Source organism: Chaetodon trifascialis, chromosome 24, assembly GCF_039877785.1.
Source record: "Chaetodon trifascialis isolate fChaTrf1 chromosome 24, fChaTrf1.hap1, whole genome shotgun sequence".
In the NCBI taxonomy this organism is placed as follows: domain Eukaryota; kingdom Metazoa; phylum Chordata; class Actinopteri; order Chaetodontiformes; family Chaetodontidae; genus Chaetodon; species Chaetodon trifascialis.
This window is the reverse complement of record NC_092079.1, coordinates 9,631,441-9,646,918: the sequence shown is the minus strand read 5'-3', so window position 1 is coordinate 9,646,918 and position 15,478 is coordinate 9,631,441. Positions and strand designations below refer to the sequence as shown.

General features: G+C 43.1%; 2 protein-coding genes across 13 annotated transcripts in view; one reads left to right on the top strand and one right to left on the bottom strand.

The window, feature by feature from the left end:
* Positions 1-9,048, top strand: part of LOC139351982 (inositol polyphosphate-4-phosphatase type I A-like) — a 34,562-nt gene extending 25,514 nt beyond the window's left edge. For 7 of the 12 annotated variants that reach the window (XM_070993956.1, XM_070993955.1, XM_070993954.1 and 4 more), the window contains one exon: positions 1,366-6,769. In XM_070993956.1, the coding sequence (XP_070850057.1) occupies positions 1,366-1,546 (181 nt within the window). In that variant the 3' untranslated portion in view covers positions 1,547-6,769. Of the gene's footprint in view, positions 1-1,365; positions 6,770-7,235 lie in introns of those variants that run through there. The other 5 variants (XM_070993962.1, XM_070993964.1, XM_070993963.1 and 2 more) reach the window with 1 other exon arrangement.
* A 240-nt stretch (positions 9,049-9,288) lies between these two features.
* LOC139351984 (neuronal acetylcholine receptor subunit alpha-2-like) lies at positions 9,289-15,446 on the bottom strand. Its single transcript, XM_070993965.1, has 8 exons — positions 14,850-15,446; positions 13,214-13,365; positions 13,042-13,086; positions 12,854-12,963; positions 11,856-12,075; positions 11,085-11,587; positions 10,678-10,996; positions 9,289-10,573 (listed from the first exon to the last, which is right to left on the bottom strand). Exons 1-8 carry the CDS (start codon positions 14,914-14,916, stop codon positions 10,448-10,450), a joined length of 1,542 nt encoding a protein of 513 aa, XP_070850066.1. The 5' UTR covers positions 14,917-15,446; the 3' UTR covers positions 9,289-10,447.
* Between the last annotated feature and the right edge of the window lie 32 nt (positions 15,447-15,478).

Below are 15,478 nucleotides of genomic sequence, written 5' to 3'. Positions count from 1 at the left end.
GAAAACACCTGAAAAACAGTAATTTAACATCTGACCTCATCAGCTTCATTGATTTTTGGAAATATATGCTTATTCTGAATATGGGACAGGAGTAATAAAAAACTAGGAAAGTCTGCAGCTCTCAGAAACAACCCGAGAGAAGTTCATATTCAAGTGTTTGTATCTTTCTGTGTGTTCGGAGTTTCCCTGTGACTTCATGTTGTAAATATGTTGTAAAACGATGTAATGTCACCTGTCTCGTTGTTCTCGTGCTCAATAAAGTTGCGCTCCCCACACAGATACTCGCATGATACGACATTTCTTCACCTTTTCCTTCCCCCTCTTTCCCTCTCCTCACATCTCTCCCTCTTTCCTCCCCTCTGCCTCCTCAGCCGACGAGCATGAGAAACAGCTTTTTGATTTAGTTTGGAATGCATTTGAGCTGTGGTGCATGTTGGGAAAAGCTCGGAGATGTACTCCTTCCCTCCAGATTTCCCCTTCACTATCCTCTTTGTCCCTCCTGGTCACACAATAGCTGAAAAGTAATGAAGTGAATGGACAACACACCCTTAAAATTTGCTCATTTTGAAGTTCACTTTGTGATTTTCTGCACCAGGTGCTGCCTGCATGGACGCTTTTCTTAGCATTTCTTGCACAGGTTTTGTGTAAAGTTCCTGATCCAGAGAGCAAAATCGCTTCAAAATGACTTCATTCCTTAAATTTAAAGGGTGTTTTCCAGTGCGTGCTCATCCTGGCATTCCATCCCTTCCTCCTTATTCACGCCATGTCTCAGAATATATAAACATGGAGAGCCATTGCTGTATTTTCTTATCTTCTTTCCTTTCCTGAAAGACGCCTTTCTTAATTTTCTCTTTTTTCTCTTTCTCTTTGTCCTCTTCCTCTGTTTCCCGCGTGCTTGACTTGATTTGTGCCACTGGTTTATGATTTGGATTTGGGATTGTTTTCTTCTGGTTGGTTCGTGATTCATTTCCATTCGTTGTGACTTCCATATGATTTCTATGACTCGTGTTTTTTGGAATCTCATTGTTATCGGTGTCACCTGTTGATTTGCCGTCTCACCTCTGTGCATGCATACCTGCCATCTGTTTATTTTGGCTTTGTTGTGACACACACTGGCTGCTTCCTTCCTCTCCTTTCCTTCTTCCTTACTGCAACCTTTTATTTCCTCCTCTTCCTCCTCCATCTCTTCTTCCCCGAACTGCCATCATACTTTTTCTTCATCTGTTTCCATCTCTTCCTTTTATTTCCTCGTCTGTCCTCCGCCACCTTTGCCTCCCTCCAAACGTTTTTTGCTGCTCCATACCTCCTCCTCCTCCTCCTCCTCCTCCTCCTCCTCCTCTTCCTCCCACTCTCGTGGCTCGGCAGCATTGGGACGAGGGAGGGTGTGATCCAGAAGAACCTTAGCGGCTTGCTGCCTGTGCGTGACTTCCGGCTGGACCCCAGCCTCCTGTACTCGCTGCCCCTGCTGGCCCTCAGCCCGAACCTCCTGGTGGTGTGGATCTTCCTCAGCGTTGCCTATTTCCTGGCCAAACTCCGCTGCAGCTGAGCGGCCGCGAGCAGCTCTCTGCTCAGGGCAACTGACTGAAAACTTGCGTCCAGCGTTGATGAGGAGGCAGGGGAATACTCCTCACCGGCTCCTGAGGGTGTCTCTGAAACTGTGCCACTGTCCTGTGAGTGTGTATGAAATTCATGCACACTAAATCTGTACAGCACTGTCCCACCCTGACTAAGGGCTTAACTCAACTGATGCCCCCATTTATCTGATGCCCCTGCCCCTTTTTTCTTTGTTTACTTGTTTGTTTGTTTGTGGACAATTTTTGTGCCCAGCTTTGAAAAACGACACGTTTGGCCTGGAAACGTTGTGAAATATAGTTATTTTGTCTCAACATGGATATAATGATCTGCTTTATGAGGCTTTCCATAGATTTGACATTGAGACTGCATCCACGCTAAGCCAGCTGAATCTAAAAACACAGCTCACGTGTGTGTGTGTGTGTGTGTGTGTGTGTGTGTGTGTGTGTGTGTGTGTGTGTGTGTGTGTGTGTGTGTGTGTGTGTGTGTCATGTTTTCACGTCATGTTCATACAGAAGTGCAGCATTGCGTGAGTCATCGTTCAGTGAAAACTACTTCATAAAGGGGTAATTAACACGCAGTATGGGGTTTGGTTTCAGTAGAAATCTTCAGGATTATAATTTCCATGACCACTGCTGTGCTGCCATTTCCTTCAGAGGTGGCAAAATGTCTTCCAGACTTCACTCACATTCACACTAAAACATGCTGCTTTTAGAAAACGCTCAGTTTTTGTTCGGGCAGACCACAGCAGGAGGAAAAGATGTGTTTTTACATGAAGCTGGCTCAGCGTGAACGCGTCATGTCAGTGATCTTCAGATAGAAGTGTTAGCATACATCTGAAGAAAAGATCAAAATCTTCAAACCCAGTCAAAAAGTCTGAATGAGTGTAAAACAGCTGTCATCTAGAAGAATAATATCAGACCATGATGGGATGTTCACATTTTTAGTGGATAGCGCCCTCTAATGACACACAGAAAATACAAAGCGACCGTTTGTGGCCAGAAATTCCACCTGAGATGTGAATATGTACAGAAAATATGCAGATTATATATATTAAACCTTGCTTTCAGGAAAGAGTTATTGTCGATAGTAGCCATTATGAAGGAAAGAGAGTTCTAATTGAAGCTTTGCACAAACAGCTAGCCTCTTTCGTTTAGCGTTGTCTTCCATGTGCTTTTGCACCTTCCAAGCTAAAGCTTTCATTTGGTGCCAAGATGACGTAAGCTAACTTAAGCTTATCTATATTTTTTCAGGCAGTATTTGCTCATCTTATTTGTTTCGGTCTTCCTGCTTTTCTGGACAGTAGAAGGAGGTTTTTTTGCTTCTACTTCAGCTTGTGCACTTTCCAGCAGATCTGGGTCACTGACTCTGTTTATAATAGACTGAACCCATTTTGACTGAAAGTATCCAAACTTATAGCTTTTCTGGGGAATTTTAATAGTATTTGAGTTTAGAATAACAGAGTAATTTAGTCTGTTTACCCATATCTCAGAATGGAGCATGAATTGGGGGCTGAAGTGTCTCAGAAGCACTTGAACTGAACTCATGTTAGCACTTCAGCCAGATGATGAAGATGATTATACCAGTTTTAATTCAATCAAAACTTTGCTGCATAAACAGTTTTTCTTTCCTCTCCTGCTCTTTCCTCTGCACTCCCCTGTATTCATTTGGCCCGTACGTGTTTTAAATGCCATGCATACTTTGCCTGAGTAAACCAATGGAGCGGAAAGCTCAGGGATCAGGCCTCCCGTGACAGCATGCATGACCCATGTCCTAAAGAGAGGGAGCTGTGTGATTGAAGGGCAGTATGTGCACTTTTTTTCCGAGCAAGAAGCTGGAAAAGAAACAGGCAGTAAGGAAACAACATGGAGTTAACGATGACAAAACGCTTCATTTCCCCTCGTTAAAGGCCCGATGATAAACCCACACAGGTGATTTCGTTTCATCCGGCTGATGGACGGCTTCTCAGGACTGTGTGGGCACGTACAGGTCAACCACGAGTGAAAACACCTGTGTGGGTGCTGCTGCAAATCAAAGGATCACCGCAAAAGATATGAGAACAAGTGTTCAGCTTGTGAAAACTCAGTTAAAAAAGAGTCAATATCAGATATTAGTCAGATTATTTATTTAGATATATGCATTTCCATTTCCGCCTGTTATGTGTCCAAAGGGAAGAAGTTCATGTGACCTCCTGAAGTTTAAGGATCATGTGGATTTTCCCTGAAAACACACTCTTTCCTTGCTCTTGATGCCCTTGAGCTGCTCTGGCCTGCCTGAGGTGTTATTTATGGGTTCAGTTCATTCGTCAAAGCAGTGACATGCTTGAGTACTCTCATACGTTTAGCTCCCTGAGATCGAGTATCTGCTCTCACCTGCCTCGAGGGCAGCAGCAGCCAGCGATGGCTCTTTTCAAACACTTCAATTGGTCCCAGTGTGGCGCATCAGATGCAGTCAGTCAGTGATTCAGCCCACATCTGCTCCTCAGCTTTTCAAGCCAACGCAGTGAAGATTCGCTCTGTCTCGCCTGCAGACGAAGTTGAATCTTTGTTTGAAGGATGCAGTTTCTGATTGGCTCACGTTGGAATGTATGATTGTAGGATATTCAGGGGAAATGTGTTTGATTATGCAGTGTAGCACTGTCAGTTCTACACCCTTTAGAGCATTTATGTGTACCAGTTTACATGTATTTAGATGTTAACTTTGCTGTTGTCACAAACTGGTACAGATTGCAGCTATAAACAGTGAATATTAGCTTTATAGAGTGGAGCTGTGTCGAGTTAAGAGACTGCTTTCTTATGATGGACGATGTTTGGAGTTAAGATGAATGAATGAGGAATGTATCCATGCTTGTGCCAAACGCTTTAGTCAGGTTTTTATCAGGTGAATTCAGGTTTGTAGGATCTGTGTTTGTGAAGAGATTAAGCCAGAAGAGATGTGATGTCTTTCTCTGAATCGAGTCTACCTTTGTGTCAGTTCATGGGTCCTGGAAATGAGAAAAACACACCAGAAAATGTGTTAAGTTTGTGTTGTTTTGAGAAATTTCAAGTCACTCCGAGGTGTAATTATTATCTCACTGCTTTCTCAATTAATCAGTTTCTCTATAAAGTGTTGCCAGAGCCCAAGGCGACAACTTTAAATGGTTTGTCCTTACCAAGAGCCCAACACCCAACGATACGCAACATACCTTAAGATGAGAAACCAGGTGGTGTTACACACTGGAAACCTGCATTGCAGAAATCAATATCTTGAGCCTGTGAAGCTAAACGAAAGCTTCAGTCGCCTCCCTGGAGTTTTCGAGGCTCCGTCTCATTAAGATCGACCCAGTAAGGAAATGGATCAGACCAGAATAGCTTCCTTTGGGAGTTCACTGTGCTCTCGTGACCCCTAAACATACGACAGTATAATGATCCCACATACAGGAATGTCTCCATTTTCTCTCCACACTGCCTGTTAGTGAGGGATGGAAATGTTAAATATCTCTTTTTATTCTCAATCAGTAGAAAGACAGATTTGTGTATTTTTGTTAACATCATCAGGAATGTTGTGTATCTTAAGCAGTTAAACCTTGACAGGAGGTGAGCTGCTACACAAGACTTTCCAAAACAGTATGATGATGTGATTGAATGCTTTATATTTAAAGGAATAGTTTGACTTTTTGGGAATTATTCGCGTTCTTGTCGAGAGTTAGTTGAAAAGATTGATACCACCATCACATAAGCATAGCTGGAAACAGCAGCCTAGCCAAGAAATAGTCTGGTACAAATTTATGTTTTAACATATTTTTTTAATTCAAGCATTAAATAAAATAAATAAGTAAGCTATAAAGTGTTAATTGGTGAGCATTACATGTGCTGATAGGCAGATTTTATTGTGTTTGGCAAGAGAAAATTTGGCTGTTTGCTTATTTTCAGTCTTAAGTTAACACGTTAATTGAGCAAACGTTACAGCTAACAGACAGACATGAGTGGTATCAATCTTCTCATCTAAACCACAGCAGTAAAGTGAATAAGCAAATGTCCCAAAATGTTCAAGTCGCCCTTTAAGTTGTTATTCACTCCTTAATATGTTGTTTTAATATTTATTTTCGGAATATTGTTTATTTCGTCTTATATTGATGCCACAGTTTAGAGCTACCTCTGTGACACAGAAGCTAAGTGTTGAGATAAAAATGAATATAGAAACACATCTGTATATTTGAATATTATACAAATCTATAATTACATAGTCACTGAGAGCAGGAATATGAGGAAAGGGGAATTATTTGATGGAAAATGATGACAGTATATGAAAATTAGTTTCAGAGTGAAAGTATTTTCAATTTATGAGACACTCATCATTAATTCCCCACCATACTGATTAAATATTATTATATCAACCTTCAAGAGAAACATTTTTATTTCTATTGTTTGTTTTGTATTCTTACAATCCAGATGTATCAGAGAATATATTTGTATTGCTGTTCATAAATTGTATTTAAATGCTTGTATTGTAACGTTTGCTATATATTGTCTTAAGTTATTCCGAAGCAGAGTATGCGTATATATAGATATACTATATATAAAAAGAATCTATACAATGTGATTATCATGCTTGTGCCATAACTGTCATGCTTTCGTCACTTTATATCACAGCTCAATATGTCTGTGTGATCTTGTTGCAATATGCAAAGTCATGTTTTTTGTTTCGTATTTTTAATTTAATAACTTCTGATGTGAAACTTTTGACATTATAACAGTTTCCAGGTACTTTTAAACCTTTAACCTCCTGTTAATTCTACTATGTGAGCGGGTTATTTACGAATGGTCACATGATGTTCATTTTTAATTTCACTTTTTTTTATTTTTGCTTCTTTTTTTTCTTTGCTTGAAAGGTATTTCAAGTCAGACAAAGACCTTGACTCACGTTAGTGCTTTTTGGTGTTAGAAGTAATCCTCTTCAGACAGATCCCAGATCAGCAAACAGCAGAAAAATCTATGTTTGAACTGTCTCTGTTGTGTTTCTTTTCCACGTTTGGCAATCAGTGCTTTTCCTCAGACACTCAGCGGCAGTTAAATGTCAGAAAGCTTTAGCCTTGCTGCGTCCCATGTTGCTCTAAATGTACCACAAACCCAAGAAAACCTCCAGTCAGTGTGTCCCTGAACGCCACACTCCTGCTGTAATAAACGTTTCTGCCTCGGCCTGCAGAACATAAACAGACTTCGGTGGCATTCTGTGGTCTTTAAGGTTTTATTTGTCGTTGCAGAAAAATCTTTTTCCTTTAACTCTGCTTTCCCTCAGATTTCCCTCCATGTTTGTCCGTGTGTGTGTCTGGTGTTGCATGTTTTTTTTTCTTTGCACTTTATCCAACGTTGCCTTCCTCATTCAAGTCTTTACTGACCTCTGCTGGCAATCAGTTGCAATTGCAACAACAACAATCTAGTAGCACTCAAAGAATGAGCTGTGAGGGCGGTCAAAGTGGGAGAAAGTGCATTTTATCATTTGACTTTAATGTTGTCACTCATTGACTGTCAATCCCTCAATCTACAGCAGAGTAAGTATCATTATCTGCTAAGGGACAATTTAAAACAATTTCAGCGTCATTCACAGCCATCATTCCTATTTATTTGCTCTCGTTCTGTCTGTGAACACCCCCCCCACCCCCCACCCCTGCTTTGTCTCCTCAGCGAGGGCTGCCGTCGAGAAAACACTGTGAAGAACGTCGGATGCAGAAAATATGCCTTTAACTCGCTGCAGCTCAAGGCCTTCCCCAAACACTACCGGCCGCCCGATGGCACCTACGGGAAAGTCGAAACCTGATTGGACCAGGGAGAGCTCTGCCACGGGAAAGAGTGTGTTATGTGAGAGATCAGACTGGGTACAATCAAACAATCTGTTTCTGTTGACCATCGTGTCACCTGGTGACTGTTTCACAGGTTTGAGGTTAGATCTGATTGGAGGTTCACTGTGATTCGCTGTCACACTAATGAACAGTTCCTCCTTCCACCACCTTAGTGTTTTTAGGGTACTGTACTGCATTAGTTACTTATGCCATTTTATGCATAACGCACTGAAGACATGAATGTTTTGTCCGGGGGTGTCAAGCTCTTTGGTTTTTATTTCTTCTTCTGAGAACGCACATGAACAGCACTGCCTAATCCCTGATCAAGCACTGACATAATATCAGCCACATGAACATTTATATTTAGGTTAAATCGAGAGAAATCATTAAAGTCACATCTTTCAATTCAATTATGGGTAAATAAAATAGGTAAAAACAGGCAGTTGTCCATCAGCCAGCGTCTGTCTGTGCATTGAGGATGTCTCCTACAGACTTCCTCCATTAAATGTTTCAGCTTTGAACAACACTCCCTGCATTCAAAGGATGATGTTTGTCTTCTTCTGTATTTTTATTATTGTCAACCAATCTCATGAAAAGACTAAAAACGTGTTCATGTGTCTCTCAGTTCCTTTAAAACGTCCTGTTTGTGTCTCGTAGACGATGTAAATCTTTAAATATATAGCTTCATTTTTGTAAAAAGGCCTCGGCTGTTTTCGAGCACAGCAGTGGGGACTATATTCAACGGCAGATTAACACACATTTGCTGCTTGTCACCCAGTGCTACAGTGTGGCTCATTGATGTGCTTTTAACAGTTTTTCTATGGTGCAGAGAAATAAGACAAATCCTGTGACAACATTTCACTGCTGGTTTTGGTCTTTTGCTGGCATTTGCTGACACTGAAAACTGAAAATATTCGTCTTTTGAGTCACTTTGCAGCCGCTGTGCAGCTTTAGAACTACTGACTGTTGACTTCTTTGTAGCGAGCAGGAAGGGACGTTAGTTTATAGATGGTGATCAATTCAACTTTATAGCTTAATTAAGGACAAGGGAGGAACTGTATGTCAATATTAGGCTGAAATTCAGAATAGTGTCACAGTGTTCTGTGAAAGTAGGCATCAAGGTCAAGCAGCTAAATTTAAAAGAAAGGATAAAATAAACGACGGATCTGTACAGAAGCGCAGGACGGTTTGCAGGCTGCACCTTCCATGTTTTGTTTCTATGCAATTTGTTGTCACTGCTCATGACGAAGACCTCTCTGCATTACGCTGTTTTTCATTTCCTTCATTGAGGACAATGGGGGGAACATTTGTTTGCATTTTAGCACTTATTTGGAGTCGTTTTCCTCTCACTTCCTGTGTGTAAAACTGCCACAGTGATCTGCAATGACATGCCTGCACCACACAGGGGAGGCACTGCTCTTCACCTCCGCACCGTGAAACCACATCGCAGCTTCATAATCTGTGACTTCTGATGGAGTGGAATTCGTCCGACTGTAACATGAATCACTGTCAGAGTCACTGACTTTTTCAAGTTAATATCAAACATGAATTAATTCATGGAGTTTGACAGTGATTACTGGATCTCCAACAGTGTGCGAGCTGACTTGTTTTCCTGTGGCATTCTGTAATCTGTAAAGAACAAATAAAGATGTTACATGAAAATACAGAAAGAAAAATGGTGAGAAATCCATTTCCTAAGATCCTAAGTCTTGTCTTGAGTTAAATGTGTAATTGTTTGACTTTATAATTTCAAAACTATGACTGAACTCATAATGAGACAAGTTTTAATTAGAACTAGAATTTAGTGTTTGGCTCATAATTTTAACTTAAAGAGCCTTTCTTTTCCTTTCAGATGAAATGATGAAATATGCCTTTGAAACATGAAAAAACATTTTGTTCATGGACAAAGAGGTGTTTTTAATTTCACATGAAAACCTGAACAAACTGGGATGGACTCCCTCACACATCTTCAGGAGAAACCACCATGAACGGCTGCTGTGTTAAAAAACAGGCTTATATTATAGAGCAGACAGTCACTCATCACCGCCATGAACACAACTTTCTTCATGGGCCAAGCCATTGGCATCGTCTCCATGTCTGCCTTGCTGCTCTTCCTCTTTGCCAAGCTGATTTTCTGCAGCCGCATGCAGGACAGCGGCTCTGGAAACCAGCTGGCTCCACGCTTGGACCACAAGGGGTTTGTGGTCTTTGCAGGGTGTTTGTCTCCACAAGGAGACGGTGCCCAGAGTCTGGCCAGACAGAGCTGCAGTAATCTGAAAATCCTCAAGATGGACGTCACCAGTTAGGAAGAGGTGGAGCAGGCGAGGAAGAACCTGCCAGAGAAAGGTGAGAGTTTGGCACACTGTAAGAAATGACCCAGTTTCTCTTAGCTTGGAAAGGCCCTGATAATCTGATCGCTGCACAACAACACAATTCAATCAGATAAAACCAACGGCGGTCCTCATGAACACGGGACATCTTCAATTACTTTTAACTGGATGACTTGTAAGAGAAGTGCTGATTGGCTGACCTGAATACAACATGATACTGGAGAAGACGTGATAGTGAGCGTCCAAGAGAGGCTGAGCATCCTCTGATTGACAGCAACTTTCATTCAGAGTAATTAGCCAATCAGGGACTCTTTCCCCTCTCACAATTTTTCTCTCATCATCTCGGCTTCTTGGGGATTAAATGACATCTTGTGCCTTTGTCTTCTTTCGCTCGGCAGTGAAAAAAGTCTCCTATGAGGTTTTTCACCCGTTGTGCAACAGAACAGTGCTGCTAAAACCAGAAGACGCACGCAGTTCAGGAGAAGAAACTGTTTTAATCCAGAAGTTTTCGTGTTGAAATTTAGTCGACTGACAGATTATTCAGCCACAATTTGGATAATAAATTAAACATCTGAGTAATTTATCGAGCAAAAAGGAGATTAATCAATGATTAATGGTGAAATCACATCTGTCAGGCCAGAAATGTTCTCTTCCTCCCCTGGAAATTTAAAAACACAAGTTTCCACACGTGACTCATCAGATGAATCGTTTTATTCACTCTTTTGTTCTAAAACATCCCAGAGAGCCACGGAGGCAGGAAGAGGCCGACTGTCCCCAACAGACACACGATGATGAACATCCACAGGAAGATCCGGTCAACAACCATGGCGACATACTTCCAGTCCTCCTTCACCTGTGGGGACAGAAAAGACGAAAGGAAGAGGAGGCAGTGAGTGTCTGCACATCAGCAAAGCAGCAGACACTAAAAATGATACGAATCATCACGCCAGCACGCACTGAGAAGTCTGCATCCTCTGCTCTCAGATGCTCAGCGATGTAGGTCACCCCCTCCAGGGCCGAGACCACCGCAGGAGACAGAACAGAGGCCGGCGGGCTCTGGATCGAACCACGCTCCACAGGAGGGGTGTCCCAGTCCAAGCAGAGTGGGGCGTGTCTCGGCGGGAGGAGGGCGTAGCCGAGGCATCGAGGCGAAGAGATCAGCTGACCGTGCAGCTCGTGGAGGTCGATGGCGGACTCCTGAGTGATCCAGGTGGAGGTGCTGTGGGAGGGGCCTGGAGTCCGGACGGGGAGGAGGTTATCGGTCAGGTGGCGCCGCCTGAAACAAAGTTCAGGAGCGTCATCAGGGTTGATTTGAGGCACAGCTTTGTATTGATTAAACATGGAGGCCTTCCTTGTTCTCTCACCTGACAGGCCTGACGCCGTGGTGTGGACGCTTCATGCACAGCCAGCGTGGCACCGCCGACAGGAAAAGCCTCCGAACCCATCGAGGCATGGTGTGAGTCACCGAAGACCGGTGGTGCACGTTCAGCACAAACACGGTGATGACGATGGACAGCGTGACGAAGATCATCGTGAAGAGCAGGTACTCCCCGATCAGAGGGATGACCAGCGACGTGGACGGGATGATCTCCGTGATGAGCAGCAGGAAGACGGTGAGCGACAGCAGCACGGAGATGCACAGCGTGATTTTCTCGCCACAGTCCGACGGGAGGTAGAAGACCAGGACGGTGAGGCAGGAGATGAGGAGGCAGGGGATGATGAGGTTGATGGTGTAGAACAACGGGAGGCGGCGGATGACAAAGTAGTAGGTGATGTCGGGGTAGATCTCGTGGCAGCAGTCATACTTCTTGGTGTTGTAGGTGCCCACGGCGTTGACGATTGCCCACTCTCCGCTCTCCCAGTAATCCTGGAAATGAGTGACAATGCAGGACTGAAATATCTCACCAACTATTGGATGGATTGTTGTGCAGACATCAGTCCAACCCTGTTTGTAAAACCAATGACGTTTCCTGCAACCTCAACTGCACTTTAAGTGCTATGCTAATCAATGCGTTCATCTGGCCTCCTTCTGCCAAACAAAACCTCAGAAAGGAGTGTGTGAGGAGGTAAAGAGGCAATAAGAGCCAAGAGGTGAAGGAAAGGATGGAGGAGAACAAACATCCGCCCGTTCCCACCTTCAGGTCCACCGTGTTCTCGAAGGGCTCCAGGTCGATCTTGGCGCGGTCATACGTCCAGGAGCCGAACTTCATCTTGCAGCTCTGCTGGTCGAAGGGGAAGAAGGTGACGTCGATGGAGCAGGAGGACTTGTAGATGGCGGGGGGCACCCAGCGGACGCGGCCCGTGTGAAACAGATGGGCCTTGGTCATGTGGGTGACGGCGAACTCTCCGTCTGCACTGGAAAAAGGAGAAGAGGGGAAGAAGCAGAGCAGTGAGACGAGGGGGGAAAAGGCAAAAGAATACTAAAACTGGCAAGACGAGAATGGACGCCGGCAGGTTGAATCTGGATGAAAAGACAATTTTTCCAGTTGTTTTTTGTTCAGCGAGGCTCCAAACTTTCCACCTCATTATGTCTCCAACTCAAAAGGTGATTCAATAAACCTCAAGCTATGCCCAATTTACACAGGCAATATTAAATAATTGATCACTGGCTGTTAACGACACTGTATTCATGATGCAAGCTCATTTAAACAAACGCCGAAGGAGGAGAGAATTTCATCTCCATCCAGACAATTTTCCGAATTAATACTTCCTCAGCCCCCGAGGGGAGGAAGCCAGACTCAAACTGTATGATGCAAGATCGCTGTGCAGCCGCAATAGAATCAGGGTCATTTATTCAACAGGATAATTTGCATGCATTAGCGATTGATATGCAGGAATATGCAGAAATGCTACGGGACCATCAAGCTGTTTGGCTCCATAGAAGTGACCTTCCCTCCTCACGCGCTCCTCAGCGAATGAGCACGTTGTTATGCATCAAGTGGGTAATTGATCACTGCAGATGAATCTCACGCTCCACCTGCAGAAAGTATTGTTCGTCCTCGTCTGTGCTTACATGAAGATGTGTTTTACATCTGGAGAATGACACAGCTTTTCAGGTGCGAAGAAGTAAGACTTCTATAAAGAAGAATATCTGTCCAGAAGTGTGAAAGAAAGCTGTGTGTGTGGTTTTTACTTGTTGTACAGCACGATGTCGGGCACCCAGATGAGCTCAGAGGGAACTCTGATGGACGTCACATTGTCAAAGTCGGAGGGAGTCCACTGCAGCTTGTAGTCAGTCCATTCCTGCCAGTTTAAAAGACGGTTATAAGACCAAAAAAAAGGTTGTTTCAACCACTTTCAGACACTCAGTGCAGGTCGTACCTGTTTCAGCCACACGTTGGTCGTCATCATCTGGTTTTTCTCATCCTGGTTTCAAAGCAGCAAATTGACAGAAACAACAAGTCCTAATATGACTTTATTCTCTAGATGTGGGTAAAATATTTCAGCTTCTCTGGATCTGCATCCGTGTGTGTGTGTGTGTGTGTGTTCCCACCACATCTATCAGCTGTGCGATGGAGAGGCCGAACTTGACGATCACCACGTCGGTGGTGTTTCTCGCCGGACGCGTCCACTTGCTGTAGCCCCCGAACAGTCTCCTGAAGAGCTCGTCCTCAGTATGAAGACGAGTCCAGTCTTCAGCCAGCGCTGACAGACAAACAACACAGACACAAATAACACAAATGATAGCATAAGATAAGCAGCCATTCTCGTGCACTTCACTGTTTTTTAGTGTGGAAGGAATTCAATGAAGTCTCCTTTCTGAAGCTTGAACCTCTTGACTCTCAGCAGTTTTAAAGGGCTATTCTCCACTTTTCTCCCTGTCATTCCCTGACCTCTGCTCATCCATCACAGATGAGAAAGTGACAGAAACACTGTATCCTCCCTCCAGGAAAAAGCAATTACCTGAACTTTATTGTTCATGAAATTCCACAGATTCAGACTGTGATCTCCGCTTTGATTTAGTGTTATGTTACACAGCAAAAATCATCCAAGATAATTGAATCGGGCGTAAAAAAGCAACACGCAGCCAAGTTTTCCTGCAGTCATCACTCAGCGGATTCATGGCTTCATGCTTGGAATAAACCTCTTTAATTCCCAGCATTCAACCTTTTGTGTCGGATGCGATTTGATTTGTCTTGCGGGTTAAATAAACAGCGCACACGGCTCTTCTTTCCCCGTCCATCTCCTTCCGTCTGTGTGTCTGAAAACACACACAGCTTTGAACTCTGGCAAGCAATCTGGCATCACCAGCAAGCAATTTAGGATTAGCCAGTGCAAGAAACAGCGAGCCAAGAGCACAAACTGTGCGTAAAGCCAGTTTTTGTGATTATATTGGCTATTTATAACCGACAGAATGATGTTTCAGGTGAGGTTCTGCCAGCGGAGAAGACACAGATAACATGTTGAAGGATTAAGCTGCAGTTTGTGTCCCAGGATTCAGCATTGAGACTTTCTCCAACACTGACGTCCACACACAAACTCCCTGTTTTATGATATATACCGTGCTGTATCTTATTTACAGTAAATTACATGGTTGAAAGAGAAAAAGGGTCCTGATTTCCTGATAAAATGTTCTTTTTCTTCATCCTGTTGCTGCTGCTCCGTCTCCATGTTTCCCTCTCTATGCCACAATGCATGACATTTTAATTAGTGATTAAAACGCACTCACATTATTTATGCTTGTTTTAGGTACCACAAATATTCCCATGTGATCCCACAGGAGATACAACTACTATTAAATATCATAAAGTCAAAAAGTGACCGCAAAACAAATAGCTGAAAATGTAAGAGCACCATCCAGGATGAGCAGCATGTTAAAAGTTGTCTGATTTTATACGTCTTGGGGCAAGAATATTGTACATTTTTGGAGTAATATTACACCATTATTGCAACGGGAGACTTAAAAACTTATGTACGTACCTTCGAGAAATATTAAGAAAACATCAAATATTTCTCTTCAATGACTTTAAAGAAAAATAAGAATATAAATTGTTGAAGGAGTTGTTTTTATTCTCATTATTCTGAGCACACAGTCTCTAAAGATCCAGTTTAAAGTCCCATCAGTGCTCACAGGAGGATAGAAAAGCAGATCAGTGTCATTTCACATGAAAACACGTCGCTTCACTCACCGAAGCTGATGAGGATCCAGCAGCAGCAAAGTACTGAAGTCCAGCTTAAATCTCCTCTCTGCTCCATCTCAAGCCACACAAACGGACTGCAGGTGTGTTCACGTGAAGCTCAGCTCGTCTTAGAGGCGTTCAGCCTTTGTTTCCTCCATCGTTCATCTCCATCCAGCTGTGCTGCTCGTCCTCAAGCAGCTGGATGGATCCCAGTCACATCCCCACAGCCAGCATCACGAGCTGATCCAGTGATGCTCCTTCAGGGGCTGGGCTGCCGCTCACCTTAGGATGTATTCATGTCTGTACGTAGGATAAACATAGCAGTACCACAACGTAAAAATACTACATTAGTCCTGCACTGAAAATCTCGATTTTACTCCACTAACTGCATTTATTTGACAGAATTACAAGCAGATGAAGATTATTAATACAAAATATAAATTAGATAATAAATTGTGTTATGTAGCATAGAAAAATAGTCTATTTTTATGTGGTAACATTTAGTCCTACCTTTACCAGCTGCACATTAATGCACAGTTATAAAAACACAAATGATTGTGAAATGGATCATTCTATATAACGGGTACGTTTAATGCTAAAACTTGTACTTTCACTAAAGTAAGATTTTGAACGCAGGA